This window comes from Dioscorea cayenensis, chromosome 19, assembly GCF_009730915.1.
Source record: "Dioscorea cayenensis subsp. rotundata cultivar TDr96_F1 chromosome 19, TDr96_F1_v2_PseudoChromosome.rev07_lg8_w22 25.fasta, whole genome shotgun sequence".
Lineage (NCBI taxonomy): Eukaryota > Viridiplantae > Streptophyta > Magnoliopsida > Dioscoreales > Dioscoreaceae > Dioscorea > Dioscorea cayenensis.
In genome coordinates this window covers 30,137,175-30,156,654 of record NC_052489.1, presented here as the reverse complement: position 1 = coordinate 30,156,654, position 19,480 = coordinate 30,137,175, and the positions used below count along the sequence as shown (strand labels likewise).

The 19,480-nt window shown below is 33.6% G+C and overlaps 2 protein-coding genes across 2 annotated transcripts; both read right to left on the bottom strand.

The window, feature by feature from the left end:
* Window positions 1-1,106: 1,106 nt before the first annotated feature.
* LOC120250232 (probable chromatin-remodeling complex ATPase chain) lies at window positions 1,107-13,119 on the bottom strand. Its single transcript, XM_039259026.1, has 25 exons — window positions 12,870-13,119; window positions 12,130-12,261; window positions 11,769-11,875; window positions 11,182-11,294; window positions 10,686-10,783; window positions 10,334-10,513; window positions 10,019-10,240; window positions 9,809-9,943; window positions 9,451-9,733; window positions 9,300-9,373; window positions 8,378-8,598; window positions 8,209-8,296; window positions 8,043-8,136; window positions 7,764-7,952; window positions 7,653-7,684; window positions 7,482-7,558; window positions 7,300-7,389; window positions 7,099-7,168; window positions 6,411-6,456; window positions 6,273-6,331; window positions 6,029-6,194; window positions 5,687-5,865; window positions 5,377-5,592; window positions 2,200-2,307; window positions 1,107-1,180 (listed from the first exon to the last, which is right to left on the bottom strand). The coding sequence occupies exons 1-25, from the start codon at window positions 13,068-13,070 to the stop codon at window positions 1,163-1,165; spliced, it is 3,198 nt and encodes a 1,065-aa protein (XP_039114960.1). The 5' UTR covers window positions 13,071-13,119; the 3' UTR covers window positions 1,107-1,162.
* Window positions 13,120-16,831: 3,712 nt separating this feature from the next.
* On the bottom strand, window positions 16,832-17,408 carry LOC120250278 (glutaredoxin-C1-like). Its single transcript, XM_039259077.1, has one exon. The coding sequence runs from the start codon at window positions 17,363-17,365 to the stop codon at window positions 17,054-17,056; it is 312 nt and encodes a 103-aa protein (XP_039115011.1). The 5' UTR covers window positions 17,366-17,408; the 3' UTR covers window positions 16,832-17,053.
* Between the last annotated feature and the right edge of the window lie 2,072 nt (window positions 17,409-19,480).

Below are 19,480 nucleotides of genomic sequence, written 5' to 3'. Positions count from 1 at the left end.
CCATTGGACTTATTTAAACAATATCATAAACAATACTTAAAACTAAAATAGTGATAAGTAATACTGCTACAATACCACTACAGTACTATTATAATAGTTACAACAAATAATATTGACCTTGTTCATCACTACCTCATGACAATGCCACTAGACTACCCTGGTGCCTTGTCACTCATTAATAATATCTAGTGAGCATTTTTCTGTTTAAGACAAAATCTATAATTGTGATCATTGATCAATCTCCTGTGAAAGGGCAAGCAATGCAACCACCTAACAATGCTTCAAGGCTAACACAGAACACAGGTCAAATGGAAATACTTAAAGATGGTCCCATGAAGTAAACCTACAACAACATACTCCCAAATAACAAATGGTACCATGGACTGATTGCAAATTACATCGCTGTAAAGTCTAGTTCTAATATAAATCAGTTGCTCTCTACTTCACATACATAATAAGGAACACAAAAATGCAGAACTAAGTGCCCTTGCTATGACAACTTATATTTGATTGGTCTTTTTTTTTTCCAAGAAAAACATGGTATTGAACAATGGAAGGCTGTACAACTTCATTCGATCATCTCTTTTGAAGTCCCTGAAATAACACACATCAAATTTATTAAAAATTGCATATCCCAAAAAAAAATTACAATATCTAAAAGTGTGAACAAAAACAAAATGACCATAGTTGCAAATTAATAACTAAAGTAGTGAAAGAAATCAACTAATTTCTATATAATGAGATGCAAATTTAGAAGTTGACCAAAATAATGGAATGAGAATATAGAACTTCTAAAGAGAAAAATTAATCATTCATTCAATTGGTCATCATAAACATTTTATTTTTAGAAGAAAGAGCACCTTGCTAAAAGGTTAATATAGGCCTCAGGAAATATGGTTTCAAATGGAAACATTTAAATGTAGATGGTTCTACGAAGTTCACACACAAAAATATGCTCCCCAAAAACATGTGCCAAGATGAAGAGACTGCAAATTATCACTATAATGCCAGGATAGACCACAAGGTAATCTGGTTCTAATATAAATAGCTGCTGTCTGAACACAAAAATGCAGAATCAAGTGCCCTTGCTAGGACAACTTACCCTCTAAATTTATGAAAAGCATGGCATTGAACAATGGAAGGGTGGTACAACATCATTCAATCATCTCTTCCGACGGCCCTGAAATAAGACAATGAAATTTTTAAAATTTTCATATTAAAAAAGACAGAATAGCTAGAAGTGTTAATAAAAACAAAAGGGCCAAGTTTGCAAATTAATAACACAAGTAGTGCGGTATGAACTGATACCTATATAATGAACCTAACACAGTTTAATGAGTATGCAAATTTAGAAGTTAAAGCAAAATAATTGAGCAGTATTTTAGAGCAATCTTGGTTGGAATGTAAATATCTGGCTGTAATTCTTAAAACAATTCCCATCTGTAGAATGATAGAATAGAGAACTTATAAAGGAAAAACTAATTGGTTCACTCTATTTATTATCCTAAACATGTTCTCTTTAGAAGAAAAGCATCATGATATAAGTTTGTCACAAGCTATGCTGAGCTGATACTCTAGCAAAATTTGCTGCAGGCTGGAGCATGATTAACAATTATAAATGCCAAATACAGAATTGAACTTATTTCTAGAACAAGTCCAATTGACTGAGAAAGGACATATTCAGACACATTAAGGGGAAGATCTTCAGACAGCAATCTAATAAGAGGCAGAACTGAATAATACGGTAATCCATCCTACACATCATCCGTCTACATGTATCTCATTTAACAAAGAGTTTGTCCTTTGATCTAACACAATTTCTACAATCAGTTGAACATTAAGCTTTACAGAGGAAAAGATGCAACTGTACTTAATCATGGCAAAATTGATTTCGATCAGAAGCACATAGACAATGACCAACCATAAACAAAAACCGAAGTATATTTCAATGAGAATCAAATGTTTGATGATTATGTACAATGTGGCATAACCCTTGATGAATATTGATCAAACAATTGATTCTTCTGAGGCCAGTCATAAAGACCAGCAACTCATCTTCCACTTGAGGTATGGAATGACTGGGAGATGGCAAAAGGCCCTTGTATTTAGTGGAGGTGAAACCCCATATAATTTAATTGGATAATGCTTGCAAGGTCAGTTTGCCGGAAAATGCAAATCTTCAAGCAAACTAAAACTTACTGAGCCTTGGGAACCATCCATGGTTGGTTGCTTTCGCCTCCTGATAGAAGCTGTTGCAGAGGCTTCCGCAGAAGATGCCTTTGACTTTGATCTTTTTCGCATTGAATCCTGAAAGCCAATAGTAAAGGATGTGACCAGCAGTCAAAGTAGAGAATGTTCAGTTCATTTCATACAGAGAATTAGGAGAAACTAAATTTTAACAATCACTCCAACAACAGCATTGCATAATGCTAAACTTATGCCTAAAACAACACTGTCATCCACCTATATCTTGTCTAAAAAGGAATCAGATAGAATGGCATATGAAGCATTAGAAGTTGTTGCTAGTGACAGTAAACCATGTATTGTGAAGTGCAACAAAGACTTATTCACCAAATATAAATATAATTATTGTTTACAACAAGATGATACTTAATATCAGAAAGACACAGGTGTAAACGACAAATAAGTGTTCGGACAAAATAACATAGGCATAAACAAAATACCAAATACAAATATAGTTAGTGTTTACAACAAGATGATACTTCATATCAGAAAGGCAGAGGCGTAAACGACAAATAAGTGTTCTGACAAGCTAAAAGCAGCATAAACAAAATACCAAATACAAATATAGTTAGTGTTACAACAAGATGATACTTCATATCAGAAAGGCAGAGGCGTAAACGACAAATAAGAGTTCTGACAAGCTAAAAGCAGCATATACAAAAATACCAAAAACATAGTTAATGTCACCAATGATATGATACTTACTATAGTTAAATGTTTCTAATGAGAAGACACCGGCGCAAACGACAAATAAGAGTTCTGACAAAGTAACGTCAGCGTGAAAAATGAACATGACATGATACTGTTGTAATAAACAACCGCCGCCAGGTTTGAACATGACAACCACGTTGGGCAAGTTATCATCTATATGTATATATATATATATATATATATATCTTGTCTAAAAAGGAATTAAATAGAGCAATAGATGAATTATTAGAAGTTTCTGCCAGAAAAAAGTAAACCACATATTACATAATGCAATTAAGACTTACTTATCCAAAACAATTGTAGACAAGGCTATGAACAACATGATGCTTAATATTAGAAGAGGTGGACATAAACAAGAAGAAAGAGGTTTGACAAAGTAATAAATCACTGCAAAGAAGCATGGGTCGGCACATATCAAATAAAAGAAATGCAAATTGTTTGCCATGGAAAGCTTGTCCACACCGCGTATGGAGATTGGAGATAATTACTGTAACCTGGTTCACAAACAGGTCTGAAATATTGAGAAGGCTTAATATTTCTCTCATGGCTCACAAATGGGATACCTATCACTCTTAAGTGCTATCAACCTATGTAAATTATATCATCTAATAGTTGTTAAGGATGGTTCACAAATGCAATGTGCCGACAACATTCGTTGCTCGAAATACCGTCATGAAGCCAAAACCATAATGTCAAAACCCCTTTTTGGAAAGATTGGAACTGTATTGTTTAGCTTATAGATTCCAGTGATTATTACAAACTTAACGTCATAGTCACATTGTGAAAAAACAAATTGAGGGAGAACCATTTAAAAAAAAAATTGGATGCACATAACACATTAACCATGAAGTCCCACTTGGGAAGCAAGTGTTCTACCAACACTTACGAGTTCTTCAATGGACAGATGATAATTGCGAAATTGAAACAAATAATGTTTCCCAAAGAAAAACATTTCACAAATATTTATTTAAGTTGTGGTCATTGAATTAATGTTTGTTGTACACTAATCAACTCATCACAGTAAGCTTTTTAATTCGAAACATTAGGTCTCACTTTAAAACCTAAAATAGATGTGGATTTTAATAAAATGCATTTTTGTTGCAACAATAATCCACAAGCAAAGAAGTCAATGGGGTATCCACTTTTAAATCACATTAATGCAAACAATCTAATCTAGATGTGGATTTTAATTAAATGCATCATTGTTGCAACAATAAGCCACAAGCAAAGCAGTCTATGGGGTATTCACTTTTAAATCACATAAATGCATGCAATCTAATCTTGCACATAAGCATTAGCAGTCATATTTCTTTAATTCCACAAGCCAAGATATTATTCTTTTAGGGCTCACTGATATCATATAATTAACTCATTAAGTTCTAGTTCCGCAAGATAAATTCTATTTTTTTTTAAATAAATATTTTGACTAACATAATTAGTTTAAGTTGGCATTGTGTGCCAAACGGCCCAAACCATGAATCTCATGCCCTGAAAAAGAAATTGCTTGAAATAACTGCGCTATAAATATTGTCTCACTTTCTTGTTGTTTCATCAAATTAAGAGCCTCAGTATGGTCTCTTGTTCACTACAATCTAAATGAAAATATGGTACAGTAAGAAATACTAGCAGTAGAAACATGCATACAGATCAGCTAGCTGTGATCATTTGTTCAAAGCCTACAGATTTGAGGCAAATATCAATTTAATGCAAACAATTTGAAGATTGAAAGAGACACCTATCACTCATTCATCATGCTACTTTCACTAAAATAGATCTGTTTATAATATTGCCCCTAATATAACATCTATGTCTATCATTAAATGAAACAATGCACCAATTGAATTATAAATCAACCTAATTATTCTAATGAAACATTTCTGTGCTTTTCTTTGATTTTTTTTTTTTAATACCTTAGATAGTAATTCATAATGTAAAGTTAAAAAAACTAGCAGTAAAACCCACAAGAACTTGTTCATAAGTGTGTGCATATAAAACAGGTGCAGGTGCATATAAAAATATTTTCAAGCAGAAGTAAATACAAAATCATTAAATTCAACCAGCAGATATATGATAACAACCTACTAAATTAGATCCAGCATTACAATATCATTAAATGCAACCAGCAGATATATAGTAACAACCTACTTAATTAGATCTAGCATTTCACTGTTTTTTTCCCATTAATATACTTTACTTCATCTGCAATTCCTTAGCTCGAGCTTAAATCCTAGCTCTACAACCTACAATAACTGATAAGTTGGTGTGAGCATCTGACATTGGTGGATATATTAATATATTCCTCCAGAAGTAAATCCAATATATATAACCAAATGTTAGACCATACATGATCCTAAATAAATTAGACAACATCTTTAACAAGCAAATACAATACAGGCAAAGATATTAAGAAAGGTACTCAACTTTGACATTGTTCTTATCATTCCCAGCTCCTCTATCCTGTTCATCTTCTTCTTGATTTTCTTTCTCAATCAAACGAATAAGTGTATCACAGCGCTTAGACAGCTCTTGAGGTGTACGGGATTTTGCATACCAGTCAAACCGAAATAAGGGAGATTCACGTAAAGCATATTTTAGTTCATCCCAGTTGCCATAACCAAGTTCAGAAATCATACATAACTGGAAAGAAGACATATTAGACTATAAGTAATAATAATTATTTCAGACAAATAAATAATTGAGAACTAAATAAGGAAGATTTAAAATGACCCACCATGAAACGGTCACATTCTTCACTGTACAGCTTCCCTTTGTTTTGGCCATACTGAATCTTTAATTCTGACCATGGATCCTGGTAACGAGCCATCTTTTGCCCAATTGCTTGCATTATCTCATCCCTTCTAGCTATTCTCGCCTCTCCTTTTTCAATTGTTTTAATTATCCGATCATAATCTACACATAGCCAATCAACAAAAGATAACAAAACATGGAAATAAATCAGTAGCCAAATATAGTTTCATAGTTATTAAGAGAACAGTCATATAAATCAAGCACTGAAGCAAAGGATATATCTAGCATTTAGTAACTTTACTAGAAAACCATATTCATGACACACCATTCAGTTCCTTGTATCTTTCTTTAAAAACTTTAGCATATCTTTCGATCTCCTCTTCTGTTCTATTCTCCATTTCAGAACAGATATTTTTTATGTCATTCCGGCCATATTGTTCACATGCTCGAACAAATGCATTAAAGTCTCTCCTTGTCCAAGTTGGAAAACCCTGAAAATTGTTGGTTAAGATTACAAAGCACTACTACTAAACACTTGATACCACTCCTAAACATTAATCCATTATCACCTCTTGCAACAACTGTTCCTTTTCTTTCTGTTCCTCCACAGTCAATGAATGCACCAAATCTGAATGACGAAATCAATTATTACTATTATTATCATCATAAGTGATTAAACCCTATAGACAACTAAGAAAGTAAAGTACCTCCAGATTCATCACCATCAGATGCATCCTTACGTTGATAGGTTCCCTGAGAAAAGAAGATTTGCAGACAATAGATCTTAGAAGAACTAAAACAACTAACAGTGTTATGATTTAAGTGCCCGCAGAGGATTGCAAATGTGCTGTAACAACTAAATAAGAATTAAGGAATACATTTTCCTAGAAATGAGTCTCAATGCATAACAGTATGATCCTGATGATTCAATGGAAATAATTTCAAATCTACTGGGTAACATCGTTTGGCCTTCTAGTGCATTTTTTCAAAAGGATTTAATACTTTTATCAAGGATTAAAGAGAACAAAACTTTTTGGCATTTTTAGCAATGAACTTCCTTAGGAGTGTACAAGTCTGAGATTCTGACACTTAATTCTAAGTCTTGATGATGGATAGAGACTTAGAGGTTCAATTAAGGGTCTTACATGCATTCTCATGATTTCAGATTAGACAAAAGACTTGCATGTTTGCCTAAAACCAAGTCACCAAATCAGAAAATAAGTGCAAGCATGGTAAGAATTCCATATGTATGGACAGAAAAGAATATATATATAAATATACACACATTTTTTTTTTCTTCCAGGGGAAATAACCAACCAATTCAGTTTCTACATTGGAAAAGAAAGAAAAACTAAAGTAGATAAGAGAGAAACACAGATTTTCAGGTCAGCATACCAGATGACAGCTTACTTCCTTTTTAAATAACTCACTTAGTCTTTGAGTGTTAAAAAACTGGAAATCATGCCTGAAAAAGCAAAAGAAAAAAACAAGTTGTTTGATGAACTGTGAGATAAAAGATAATAGTTATTGGAAAATTTAAATATTTCCTCTTCATAATTTGTAGGATTATATAATAAAAAGAGGCAAGCATCTCACATCTGAGGCATGCGAGGCATTTTGCGTTCCTTTGTTTTTGATGAGCCTACTTGTTTCACAGTTTCGCTGTAGTAATCAGTCTCCAAATAACTATATGAAGAAGGCATAAATTAAAAAATAAATAAACATACCATAGAGGAGAATTGCATGAAGCACATCTAAATAAAATGTCAAGGTCTTACTAGCGTCTCCTTTCCCTTTTGGGTGGTTCAACCCAGTTCTCACAAACAACTTTTTTAAAATCGAAACTGCTTTCATCCTTCAGAAAGCAAGATTATGATTATGTTAGAAATGGATCACTTGCAAATAGCAATTGGCACTCAAAAGACTAAAGGCTAAGGTTATAAGAATACCTTCTCATCGTCAAAGTCGTACAATTCACCAGCTGAACAGAAAAAAAAAAAAAAGTAAAATAAATTCATTGAACAGTTGAGTAGATGAGATGAAATACATGATCTACATACTGTCATCCATTTTAAATTTAATGGCATCTTCAGTAAATTTCATCATTTTTGCGTCAAGTTCTGCAGTAGCTTCTTCTCCTTTAGCTATGATTCGGTCAATGTCCTCATCTGTTATTGTACTGTCCTTAGAACTAAAAACCATTTCAGCACCAAATTTCACCATTTGTAACAATTCATCCTTATTAACAGCTGCACCAGGAGCGAAACGGAGAGAATTTATATTTTGGAAAAAAATAGCTATTATAAAAGTAGAGATGCCTCTGGAGATAAGATGTTTACTTTTATGCTCTGATAATTGACCTTGTTGAATCACCAGTGCATCTAGCGCAAGCTTCTTATAGGCACTCTCAATCACTTTTTCCTCGATTGTGTACTGCAAGTTTTCAAGAATAATTGAGTTTCTCCATGTCCAAGCTGTAATGATAACAATAACACAAAGCTAAACCTCAGTGCAAAATCGGAAGACTTGAACTTCTTTCTTTTGGCCAATCCTGTGCGCACGATCCTGTGCTTGCAGATCAACTTGTGGGTTCCTATAATATAAGCAAAAAGATGCGGTTCAAAAATGATGGAGAAATAGCAATTCCAAACTTCAAAGTTCAGAGAAATGGTACCAATCACTGTCATAGAGAATGACAACGTCTGCAGAAGCAAGATTTATCCCTAGCCCACCAGCTCTGGTAGAAAGTAAGAAAATGAACTTATCACTCCCTGGCTGATTGAAGGCCTCAATGGAGGTGTCCCGATCTTCCCCATCTGTGTTCCCATCAATGCGGCAATACAGGTATCCTCGAAACATCAAGTAGTCTTCCAAGATATCCAACAGTCTTGTCATCTGAAATACAGAAAAGAATTCCAGATATTGGTAGTAGCAAAGGGAGGGAAAAAAGAAGAGGCACTTGGAATGCCAATTGGAACCCAATTCATAAGACTATTTTAGTGGTCCAATAAGTCAAGCAGGCTAATCATCTTATTTGCCAGAAGGAATTCAAGTAAGCAATAAATAGTAGCCAATAAAATGAGATACTTGAACGAAGAACCCGAAAGGATTCTGTTTGTCCAGAACTTATATACACAAACAGAAAAGGTACCCATAAATTTTATTTGATTGATGTGAAAAGAGTTGGAGCCAATGGAAATCTCTTTAATTAAGAACAATATGACCAATGAAGAAAACATGCCTTTTGTACGGCATAATGGAAGGGGCCCTATATACAACATTGGCTACTTGTTTGGTGATATTATGTGCAGAAAATGAACTAAACTTTGAAAGCATAATAGCAGCCAGAGAATGAGTGTAGCAGAGGAAACAGGATTTATTGAAATGACAGATTTTGGGTAGATTTAACTATTAAGTCCCCTTTAATAGGGGAGGCGAGTGCAATTTAGAGCTGGATCAACATGGAACATCACTCCATACTTTTATGCTTATAGGTAAAATGTCTCCATGTCTCATGCTAACAATTTTTGGGCTCAGGCAGCCATGGGTTATCTAATACTTGAAGAAGAAACTATGCTAAAAGATATCGTACAGACCTGTGAAAATATTAGAACTCTGGAGTCCCGCTCTTTTAGCTTGGGGAGAAGTTTATCAAGAAGTACCATTTTACCTGCAAAAGAACATTGCAATCAGCATATGGATACAAGAAAAACCAATGTAAAAAAGGGAACATAAATTCAGACTTACCTGCAGTTGTAATTAGATGTTCTCCACTGGTGTAAGGAGGGCCAGGTTCTGCACCTTCGAACAAATATGGATGATTACAGCATTTACGTAACTGCATGGCTATATTGAGAAGACATTTGCGTTCACCACCAGCATTAATCACCTCCAAATCTTTCTGAAGCAGAGCCCGATAATACTGTTTCTGCAACTGGGACATCCCTACTTTAAGAATTGTTTCCTTCTTTGGTGGTAAGCCTTTTTCAACATCAGATTTCAGCCTTCGAAGAAGAAATGGCCGAAGTACCTTAAAGGTATATTAAAAGGCATGATTAATAATCAGTCCAGAAATTTTCTTTGCATACAAAGTTCTCAAGATCACCTTATGAAGCTGTTGGACAACCTCTTGCTGATCATTTTCACCTGATATTTGGAACCATTCATCAAAACTTTCAGCTGAACTAAAAATTTCCGGCAGTAAAAAGTTCAGAAGTGACCACAGCTCATGGAGATTATTCTGCAGAAGAGGAATTGTAAGGAAATACTGACCAAAAAAATCTCTAGTTGAGTGATAGAGTCATAAAGAGCCTACCTGGAGAGGTGTGCCAGTAATAAGAAGACGATAGTTTGCACGATAGAGTCTCATTGTTTTTGAGAGGAGAGAATTTTCATTTTTTATCCGATGGGCCTCGTCAATAATAACATAGCGCCAACTAAAGCGTCTTAAGGTGGTTCTCTCTTTAATAGCCATTTCAAAGCTAGTCACACACACATCAAATTTCCCAGCCACTAACAAACTTTCCCTTATATGGTTCTGCACCGAAGATAAAAAGGAGGATAAGCATAAAAATAGACTCAACACTCAAGAAAGCTTTGAGATAGCACAAAAAAATTAGTCTCTTCTGACCCTTTCATCAGGATTCCCTAGAAACTTTACAGCACGTAACACAGGACAGAATCGCCGAATTTCCCTCATCCAATTGCCAATAGTAGATTTTGGCGCAACCACCATGTGGGGACCAGAAATTCCTCTGAATTCATGTAAATAGCCTAGTAAAGAGATCGTTTGAAGTGTTTTACCAAGACCCTGTGCAAGAAAATAGCCATTAAAACAGAGAGAGAATGAACACATCAAACAATTGGATTATTAATCAGCACAAAAAATTAAAATTAAAATAAGCAACGTGACACATAAACAGCATTTTGCAATCACAATGAAAGTGAAAAAGATAAGAGATGTATGGAAACACAAAGCTTACCATCTCATCAGCAAGAATCCCATTGATGCCATTTTCATACAAACGTATCAGCCAGTTTAATCCAGCCAACTGATAATCCCTCAATTTTCCCTGTATGCCTGCAACAGCAAACATCTAAAATGAGAAATCTGTAAAAGTTCTACAGTGATATGGACCATTAAAAAGATACCCGAATTAAATAGTATATAAGCATACATGAACCAGAGACGCATTAAATTTGTTTTCTAGCACATACAGCAGCAATAAGAAGCACTATCCAAAAGAGAAGATTGAGATCTCAGATTATATAAAGTAACTATAGTGAATTTAGACCAACAAGAGACACAAAAGGCATGAGCAATCAACAAGCATTCACAGACTAAAGATTTACACGGAAAATCATGGAAATGCAAATTGTTGCATCAAGAACAACATGTTCACAATGTGCATGAAGGAAAGATGTATATGTAAGAACCAATAAACAAACAAGAAAAGCAACATAGAACAGAAAGCCTACATGTTGGTTGGGACACCAGCCAAGTTCCTCCTCCAACAGAAAAGCCACCTTCCTCCTCCTTAAGGCACTCTTCATCTTCCTCCTCCTCAGTTAGTTTTGAGGCATGGCGGCCCCTACAAAATGAAAGCTGGCAATAAAAATATACTATAACTACTTAAAGAAACAAATTTATTATAACAGAAAACACATGTATTGATAAATAAGCAAATGACAATTTTGGGAAATTGCTCAAAATATGGGTTAGGGACAAGCAAAGTACCACAACAACATCGGACCGGTTAAGAATTAATTTAAACCAAGCTCATTAAAAAACTATGACAGCTAGCCAGAAACAAAAGCACAAGAGCACAAAATATTGTTACACATTATGTTGAGGTCATGTATTAAGCTCTCTTCAAACACACCCCTTCCTACAAAAAGAGAATCACGCATGACCAAATCGATAGGGATGATATTGAGAGGCTATAATACATATGAACTATTGAAAACTGAAGAGAACTAAAATGAATATAAGGTAAAAGATCATGTTATCAGTCATCTCCAACACCTTCTTGTATGACATACACTCAGCTCATGCATTAATTTACCTTCCTCTGGGCTTCTTCCCAGATGCAGTTTGGCTTCCACTGGCAAAATGAGCAAAAATTTCAGCTTGTTGCAAGATATACTTCAATCGGCCCTTCCCCTTCTTGTTCTGGAAATAAATCAATTACAGGTTAGTTCCACATTTACCTAGCAGGTCCACAAGCTCATGTATGCACACCTGACTGAAGCATACAAGAATCCTCAAAAGATGCAATGTCTTTCATATAAATAAATGGAAAATGAACTATAGGTAACTTTAGGAAAACATCCGTTATACCACATTCACAAGGCATGCATGCTAAATGAAATGCAAATATATGTTAGAACTCTTTGAGCTGCAGTTCATCAATAAAATATGGATACCATGTCAGCGTCAATTGCAGAATTCTGTGCAACCAAAATCTCTTGAATTTTTTGCTTTTTCAGCTTCTGGATTTCTTTGAGTCTGGCTTTCTCCCTCTTCGCAATTTCTGAGTTTGATGATTCCTCCAATGCCTGCCAAGATGATAGGACTAAATAAGCAGACCATCTTTGAGATAAACTTCGTGTCTTGTGACTCTTGTCCATTGAAAAGACACACTTGGCACATACTTAATAGAAAAAATTAAATATAACATAGTTGTTTAGAATATAACTGTTAATATAAAAGGTAAGGAGCATTAGCTTCTCTCCATCTGATTATTACTAATCATTCAAGCAATTTCTTGCCGCATTTGCATACATGCAAAACCCTGCGGTTTTGTGAACTACTTGAAGTGTGTACCATCCACATGATCCACTCCAACAACAAAGACCAACACTCCGAAAAGAAAATAAAAACCCTAGAGTTTTCAACTGAAGCAAAATAAAAAACACACCGAATTCTCCAACCAAGTGAATAACCCAGCACCGATCAGCACGAAAATCATCACAAGCTCAAAAAAATGAACTAAATTTTTGCACGACTCCAAAAACCACACACAAGAAACAGAAACACTCCCAAACCCTATCAATCAAACCACATCAAAGAATATCAGTAACACAACCAAAACCCAAAATTCAATAACTCCAAAACAAAAACATAAAAGAAAAATAAAAGACCCACGAACTCTCCAGAAACCAACCTCATCATCGTCCTCGCTAGACTGAGAGTCCTCCTCATCAACCTCAACCTCTTCAGGGTCTGCGTTCCTGGTCACAGCCTCAAGTTCCGCCGCGTCATCAGCCTCCACCTCCTCCGGCCTTTCCTCATCCGAACCACCACCGGAGCCATCAGATGGGTCCTCAAACGAGAATGTGACCCCCGATTCCGAGGGTTTCTCCATGAATCCTAGATTTCAAACCCAAAAACCAAAAAACCAGAGCAAGAGAGCAAGAGAGAGCAAGAGAGAGCAAAAGAGAGAGAGAGAGTGATGAAATGGAAAACAGAAGAAGAAAGAATGCAAGTCGGTGATATAAAAACGAAGAGGGGGCTTCGAATGCGCACACGTGCCCAGCACACGTGTGCACAAACACGCGAAAATAGCGCGCCAAATGTTTGAGGTGGTTGCGCTGTTTTGTCTTTTTCTTGGCTTTTCTTTTATAGTAAGTCTTTGCTTTGAGATTCGGGGGGAAAAATTGGGCGATGAAGATATTTCAGAAATTTTTAAGAGATTTATTAGTATAATATTTTATTTAAAAAAATTTCATTGTTGGATTTAATTTATAATTTAATTTAATTTTTTTTTAAACTAAGAGTCTGTTGGTCTTTTAGCACTGAGTTTTTTATTTACCATGTAAAATGAGAACATGGGTGATAACTCATGAGCGGTGAAAACTGTAGTATTAAACTCCACTATTTATAAATAGGGGCACAACATCTGACATACAACTATTTTATAAGTAGGGGCACAACATCTGACATACAACTATCAATAATTTTGATCAGAGTTGGTATTGATCAATCCCTTTACTTCTCATTCTACGATAATTAAAAAAGGATTTTTTTCGAGTTTAAATTTGTTCATTTGAAATTTGGACTTTTGTATCTTCTACGTAATCTACTTAATTTATTTATATTTATTTATATTTTTTTATCTTATTATTTATTTTATTTTGATTTTGTTTCTCTCTATGCATAGTCGTGATTTTTTATTTTGAAATTTTGAAATTTTGAAATAATATCATAAATAATTTTTTTTATCACCTTTGTGTTATATACCATTCACCTTGTTTTTTATTTAATGCCACTTTTGTTATAATTTTATATGTATGGACAGTATGGTTGGGGAAAATGTCAATTTAAACAAAATTATATAAAAATTCGGGTGAATATTATAATTAATAGCATTTACCTAAAATTTGCAAAATTGTGACATGGATAATTAAACATGACATAATGAATATTGATTTAATATATTTGTGTGTTTTGTATTTAATAATTAAGCAAACATATTCATGCCATGACAATGTTAAATTCAATTACGCATTCAATATGGTATGTATAATTTGCTGAAATTTAAATATACTATGCATTTGAAATGATATTATTTTAAAATTTAAAAGTTTAATTAATTATAGTTTTTTTTTTTGGAAAAAACTACCATGATGCCATTATTTTATATTCGGGGTATGTAATGAAGTTTTCAATACTCATAGAAATTTATTATTCATGAACATTTATACCCTTAATTATCACACAAAATTAAATAAAACCACATAAATTAAGTACGTCAAGATAGATGCGGAGAAATAATACCAATTATTTAACAGACAAAATAAGAAAAAAAAAGTGCATTTAGAGATTAGTGGAGTGATCATCTTCGATTAAATCCTCAAGCTGTTATAATACACCCAAAGAATGAACATGTAAATATATTTTATTATGTTTATAATAGTTAGATATGTCAACCATTGGATAGCCCAATGGTATGACATCAAAGTGTAAGGGGGAGATCATGAGTTCAAATCTCTCCCCCAACAGTACTGTTCACTATACTGTTCATCTGGGATTTTTATACTATTCTCATATTGTACATATACTGTATATCCATGTTCAAGTATTGTTTTTATTCATAAAAAATGGAAGAAACAAGATAAAGAAGAGGAGATAAAGAGAGGAGGTTTGAGGGAGATTGAGAGAGAGAGAAATGAGCAAATAATTATTCGCTTATCCATTCTAATAACCCAAAACATAACAAACTATCCTAACTCAATAAATCCATTTATTAAACTGATGCAAGACCGTCTCAATCGCTTCCCCAATCTTTCTCTAAAAATTATTGACTATAATCATTCAAACACTCTTACAGACTCTTTAACTACTTTCAGCCGTCTAAACCCTCAGCTTTCTTTCTTTTCACAAAGCTACGATTGCTTTTATTGGCTTGAAGATTTGTGCTCGCAACTGCAGCTTTCCTTTTAAAATTTTTTTGGTAGCTTCGGTTTTTTTAGAAAAACTAGTACAAACTATCCTAACTCATTAAATCCATTTATTAAACTAGTATGAAATAGCCCAACAGCATGTGAGGAAGCCTGAAATTTCTTGTTTAAGTTTTTGACACAATTAATTAATCACCTATAGTTAGTATAGTAGGTTCCTCTATATAAATATATATATATTAATCCAAATAATTTGTTTTCTTGATCAACCTGTGTTGTCACCTTATAATATATTTTTTTGTTATTTTAACATCAATTTAAATTTTAAATGTTTAAATTAATTATAAATTTAATCGACCATGATGCCATTATTTTTGTATTTGTGGTATATAGTGAATGTGTCAAAATTTATAGGAATTTCCTGTTCATGAACATTTATACTCTTCACTTATCATGTAAAATTAAATAAGTTTTTATCAACGAGTAATTAATTGTCCTGTGTTCCTATTTAAGTTTTTGACACAATTATTAATCATGCCAAGTAAGTTATTAAATATATACAAAAATAAATTGCTTTTACAATCAACTAAAATTGATATATATATATATATATATATATATATATATATGTATGTATGTATGTATGTATGTATGTATGTATGAAAACTATCAAACATTCATTTTATATAACCAACAAATACTTTCAACATTTGAAATATTCCTTACAAAGATTTGAGAACCACCACCAAGCACCCCTTTTCTATCCTCTATTCAATCACTGTCTATGAGGAATTAGTATAAGCCAATATTAATTGTATATATAAACTCTGTATTTATAAGATGATATAAATTACTTAAATATATAGTTCATACAGAAGAAAAAGAATTTATGAATAAATAAAAATAAAAATAAAAATAAGGGAGAAAAAAACCAAGGAGGAGGTTTGATTGAAGAAACAAATGGAAAATTAGGAAGAGGAATCAAGAGAAGAGTTCTCTTTGGATCACTCAAGCTTTCTCACCTTATTCTCTTCATATTCTTCTTTTCATTCCCTCCTAGCTAGTTTTCTAGCCTATGAATCTGAACCTCATGTAATTACATACCTATACAATTATCAATATATACATGCACACCATTCAAATTCCTCATTTTAAAAATAAAAACAAAATGAATCGAAGAACATCACACATATTACATACACTCATATATATATGTATATGTATATATATATTGATCTTATATATATATATATATATATATGTATGTATGTATATATGAGAAGAGTCATATAGGCTTGACAAGCACACTAATGCAGTGGGCCAAAATATTAAAGCAGGGTTAGAGTGGAGGGAGAATGGTGAGGACCTGATAAGAAGTAGATATGTGTCTCCTTATAATATTGGATAAGAAGGGAATATATGCGCTATTGTGACAATGGAAATACATAAATTGAGAGAGAAAGAAGAAGAGAAAGAGAAAGAGAAAGAGAGAGAGAGGATGCAAAAATGTTCCAAAGTACAGCTTTGTACATGCATGGCTGAGAAATTTCCTCCATTTGAATTTGCTGACGTTGGATCTCACCATGCATTCATTTGGATATAAAGGACCCAATTCCTTTTGTTTCCTCCTTTCAGTTTTAATCACATCAAATATATATCACAGAATAACAACGAGAACAACAACAAGAACAAGAACAAGAAGATGATAATGATCATGATCATGATGATCAAACTTTTATTTCATGAAAATATCGCTAATACACTTAATAACGGAATTAAAAAGCCAACAAAACATCAAGCTCTCTCTACTTATTTGCCGATAATATATAAATATATATATATGAACTAAAACTAAGCTTATTAATTAATATAAAGATAAAGCATGCATGAAAACACATGTTATCACATATATATATATATATATATATATTCTTAACTTAATTAGTGGCTACAGCCATATAGCACCAGCATCCCTGAGCAGTGGAACTAAATTGCCACTAAGATGGAGAGCCATGATCTTATCAGTAGCTCCAATGGGCTTCCCTCCAATAAAGACGGCCGGGACCGGAGGACTCCTGCCGATGAGTTTAACAAGAGCTTTCTCCATTTCTCGGACTTTGGGATCCTCATCAAGCTCATAAACAGCAGGGTTAACACCGAGATCGGCCAAGAGTGACTTCACAGTGTGGCACATGCAACATGAACTCTTGCTAAATATCACCACAGCTTTCTGTGAAGCTAACCTTTTAACTCTATCCATCCTGACTTGAAATATATATTTTGCAAATGCTTGATGAACATGAGACTTGAAGGGTGTCACTTATTTATACACTTTCAAAAGAAGCTTAATTTAATATCTCTGCACTGATTATTGGCTTGAAAGGGACTTTAGATTATGCTTGTATTTTATATATGTATGCATGTCTGAGATTTAGCTGAGGATTTTAGCCAATTGGGAATATGTTTGTGATGGTGCACATATACATCACCATCCTTCCTGTCATGTTTGGATAAGATATGGATCCCTTTTAATGAATACTCTTTGTTTATCCACTGTATAAAAATTAAAAGGATAGGAGTTTCTTTTGGCTTCCAACTTATCTATGTTTGATGTGTTTCTATGGTAAGTATCAAGTGGGCTAAAATATGAAATATACATATTTGGACAGATGTGAAGAATTAATGGGAAATTGGACCATGAATGAAAATTGCAGTGAAAAATATAAATTGTTGAACTTTTTAATTTTTGAAACTTGGCTTTTGATCTTCACCAAGAGCTGTACATGAAAGTTTTAGTTGATCTCAATGCATATATATATATATATATATTTCATCGATTCGATTCGGTGCTTTTCCTGCACTTTCTAATGTGTATAGCTTATTATTATTATCGGTTTCTTTTTTTTTCATTTGGAATCTGTATGGAACCAGCCTGCAACATGCATGGATCATCATCATCAAGACTGAAAAAAAGCATATCGATTCGGTGTACGGAATGTTTGGATTGTGATTTTGGATAAACATGTTGATATAAAACAACAGGAAAAAGAGCAAATGGTTTTGAAGTTTGTGGCTGTGAATTCATGCCACAAAACCATCTTCTCAAGAATAAAAAAAAAAAAAATGTTAACAAAAAACAAAAAAAGGAGAGCATCAAGAATCTTATTCTGTAGCTTTTCTTCAATCTTCTTATCTTTGTCCCAGTTAAATTTGTAAACATCTTTTTATTTCATTTCATCATCTTTGAATTCCTAGCCTCTAATCTGATCATAGTTGACATTCTCCTCCCATTAGTATTGTGATCTTCTAAGCATTAGAAGATGGAATCCTATCATGTTTGATGGCCATGAATCAGATGTGGATGACAGGATGAGCTCTCAAACACTGTATATATTATCTACTAATGATAACAATTTAGCTACAATTATCTCAAAAGATTCTTGAGAAATATCTCATCTTTGCCTTCTCTTGCTATACCATCAACTTAAGCATGGTTTTTTTTTTAATTAAATCTTCACTATATAATGAATATCAATTCAAATAAAATAATAGTAAAAGAAAAAGTGTTATATGTTCACCTTTGCATGCCTATACATAGAAGTATAGAACCTGAGCTTAATTAAGTGTTCTGTAAAGAATCAAAAGAGGATGGAAATTGTGACAAGGTTGGCTTCACAGAGACCAGAGGTGGTCTGCAGTTTATGAGCTCGACGAAGAGCCTAAAGGAAGGGAGATAGAGAGGACACTACCGGGTAAGCATGCTCGGCCACTCTCCGCCGGTCCTTGTGGTGTTTATCGGCGGAAGTTTGGGAGGACTTACTAATAGAGTAATGTCCCTGCATTAATTACTGCATATCAAAGGCAGTTTGATTCTTCTTCTCTGGAGGTTCAGGTGCAAATAGCTGTAAATATGGACCATTTGCATGTATGCTTTGGAGTTTCATTGCAAAGTATTGCAGTAATGAAGTGAATGATTTCCACTTTCATACTTTCCTGAGTGAAAACAGTTAGAACATTCCATCATTGATAATCTACTGAAGAAAAAAAAAATATATATATATATATATATTATTTATTTATTTATTTTATACAGAACTACAGCAGAGTTTGACTGATATCAGAACAGATTCAGAAAATAGAAAAACATAACAAATTAAAAACAGGCTTGAAAACCGGAAACATGTAAAATTCAGGTCCATCTTTTTGTCAACTACTTGGAGAGATTCTCCTTTGCGCAACTAATCCATCTGCAAATTGACACCATTCTTTTGAAATTAGCTTAAGCTTTGACATCCTGGAGATTTTCATCACAAGATTCACAACTCATCCAATCCATCAACACTCTTGATTCTGATAATGTAAGGTTGAGAAAGAG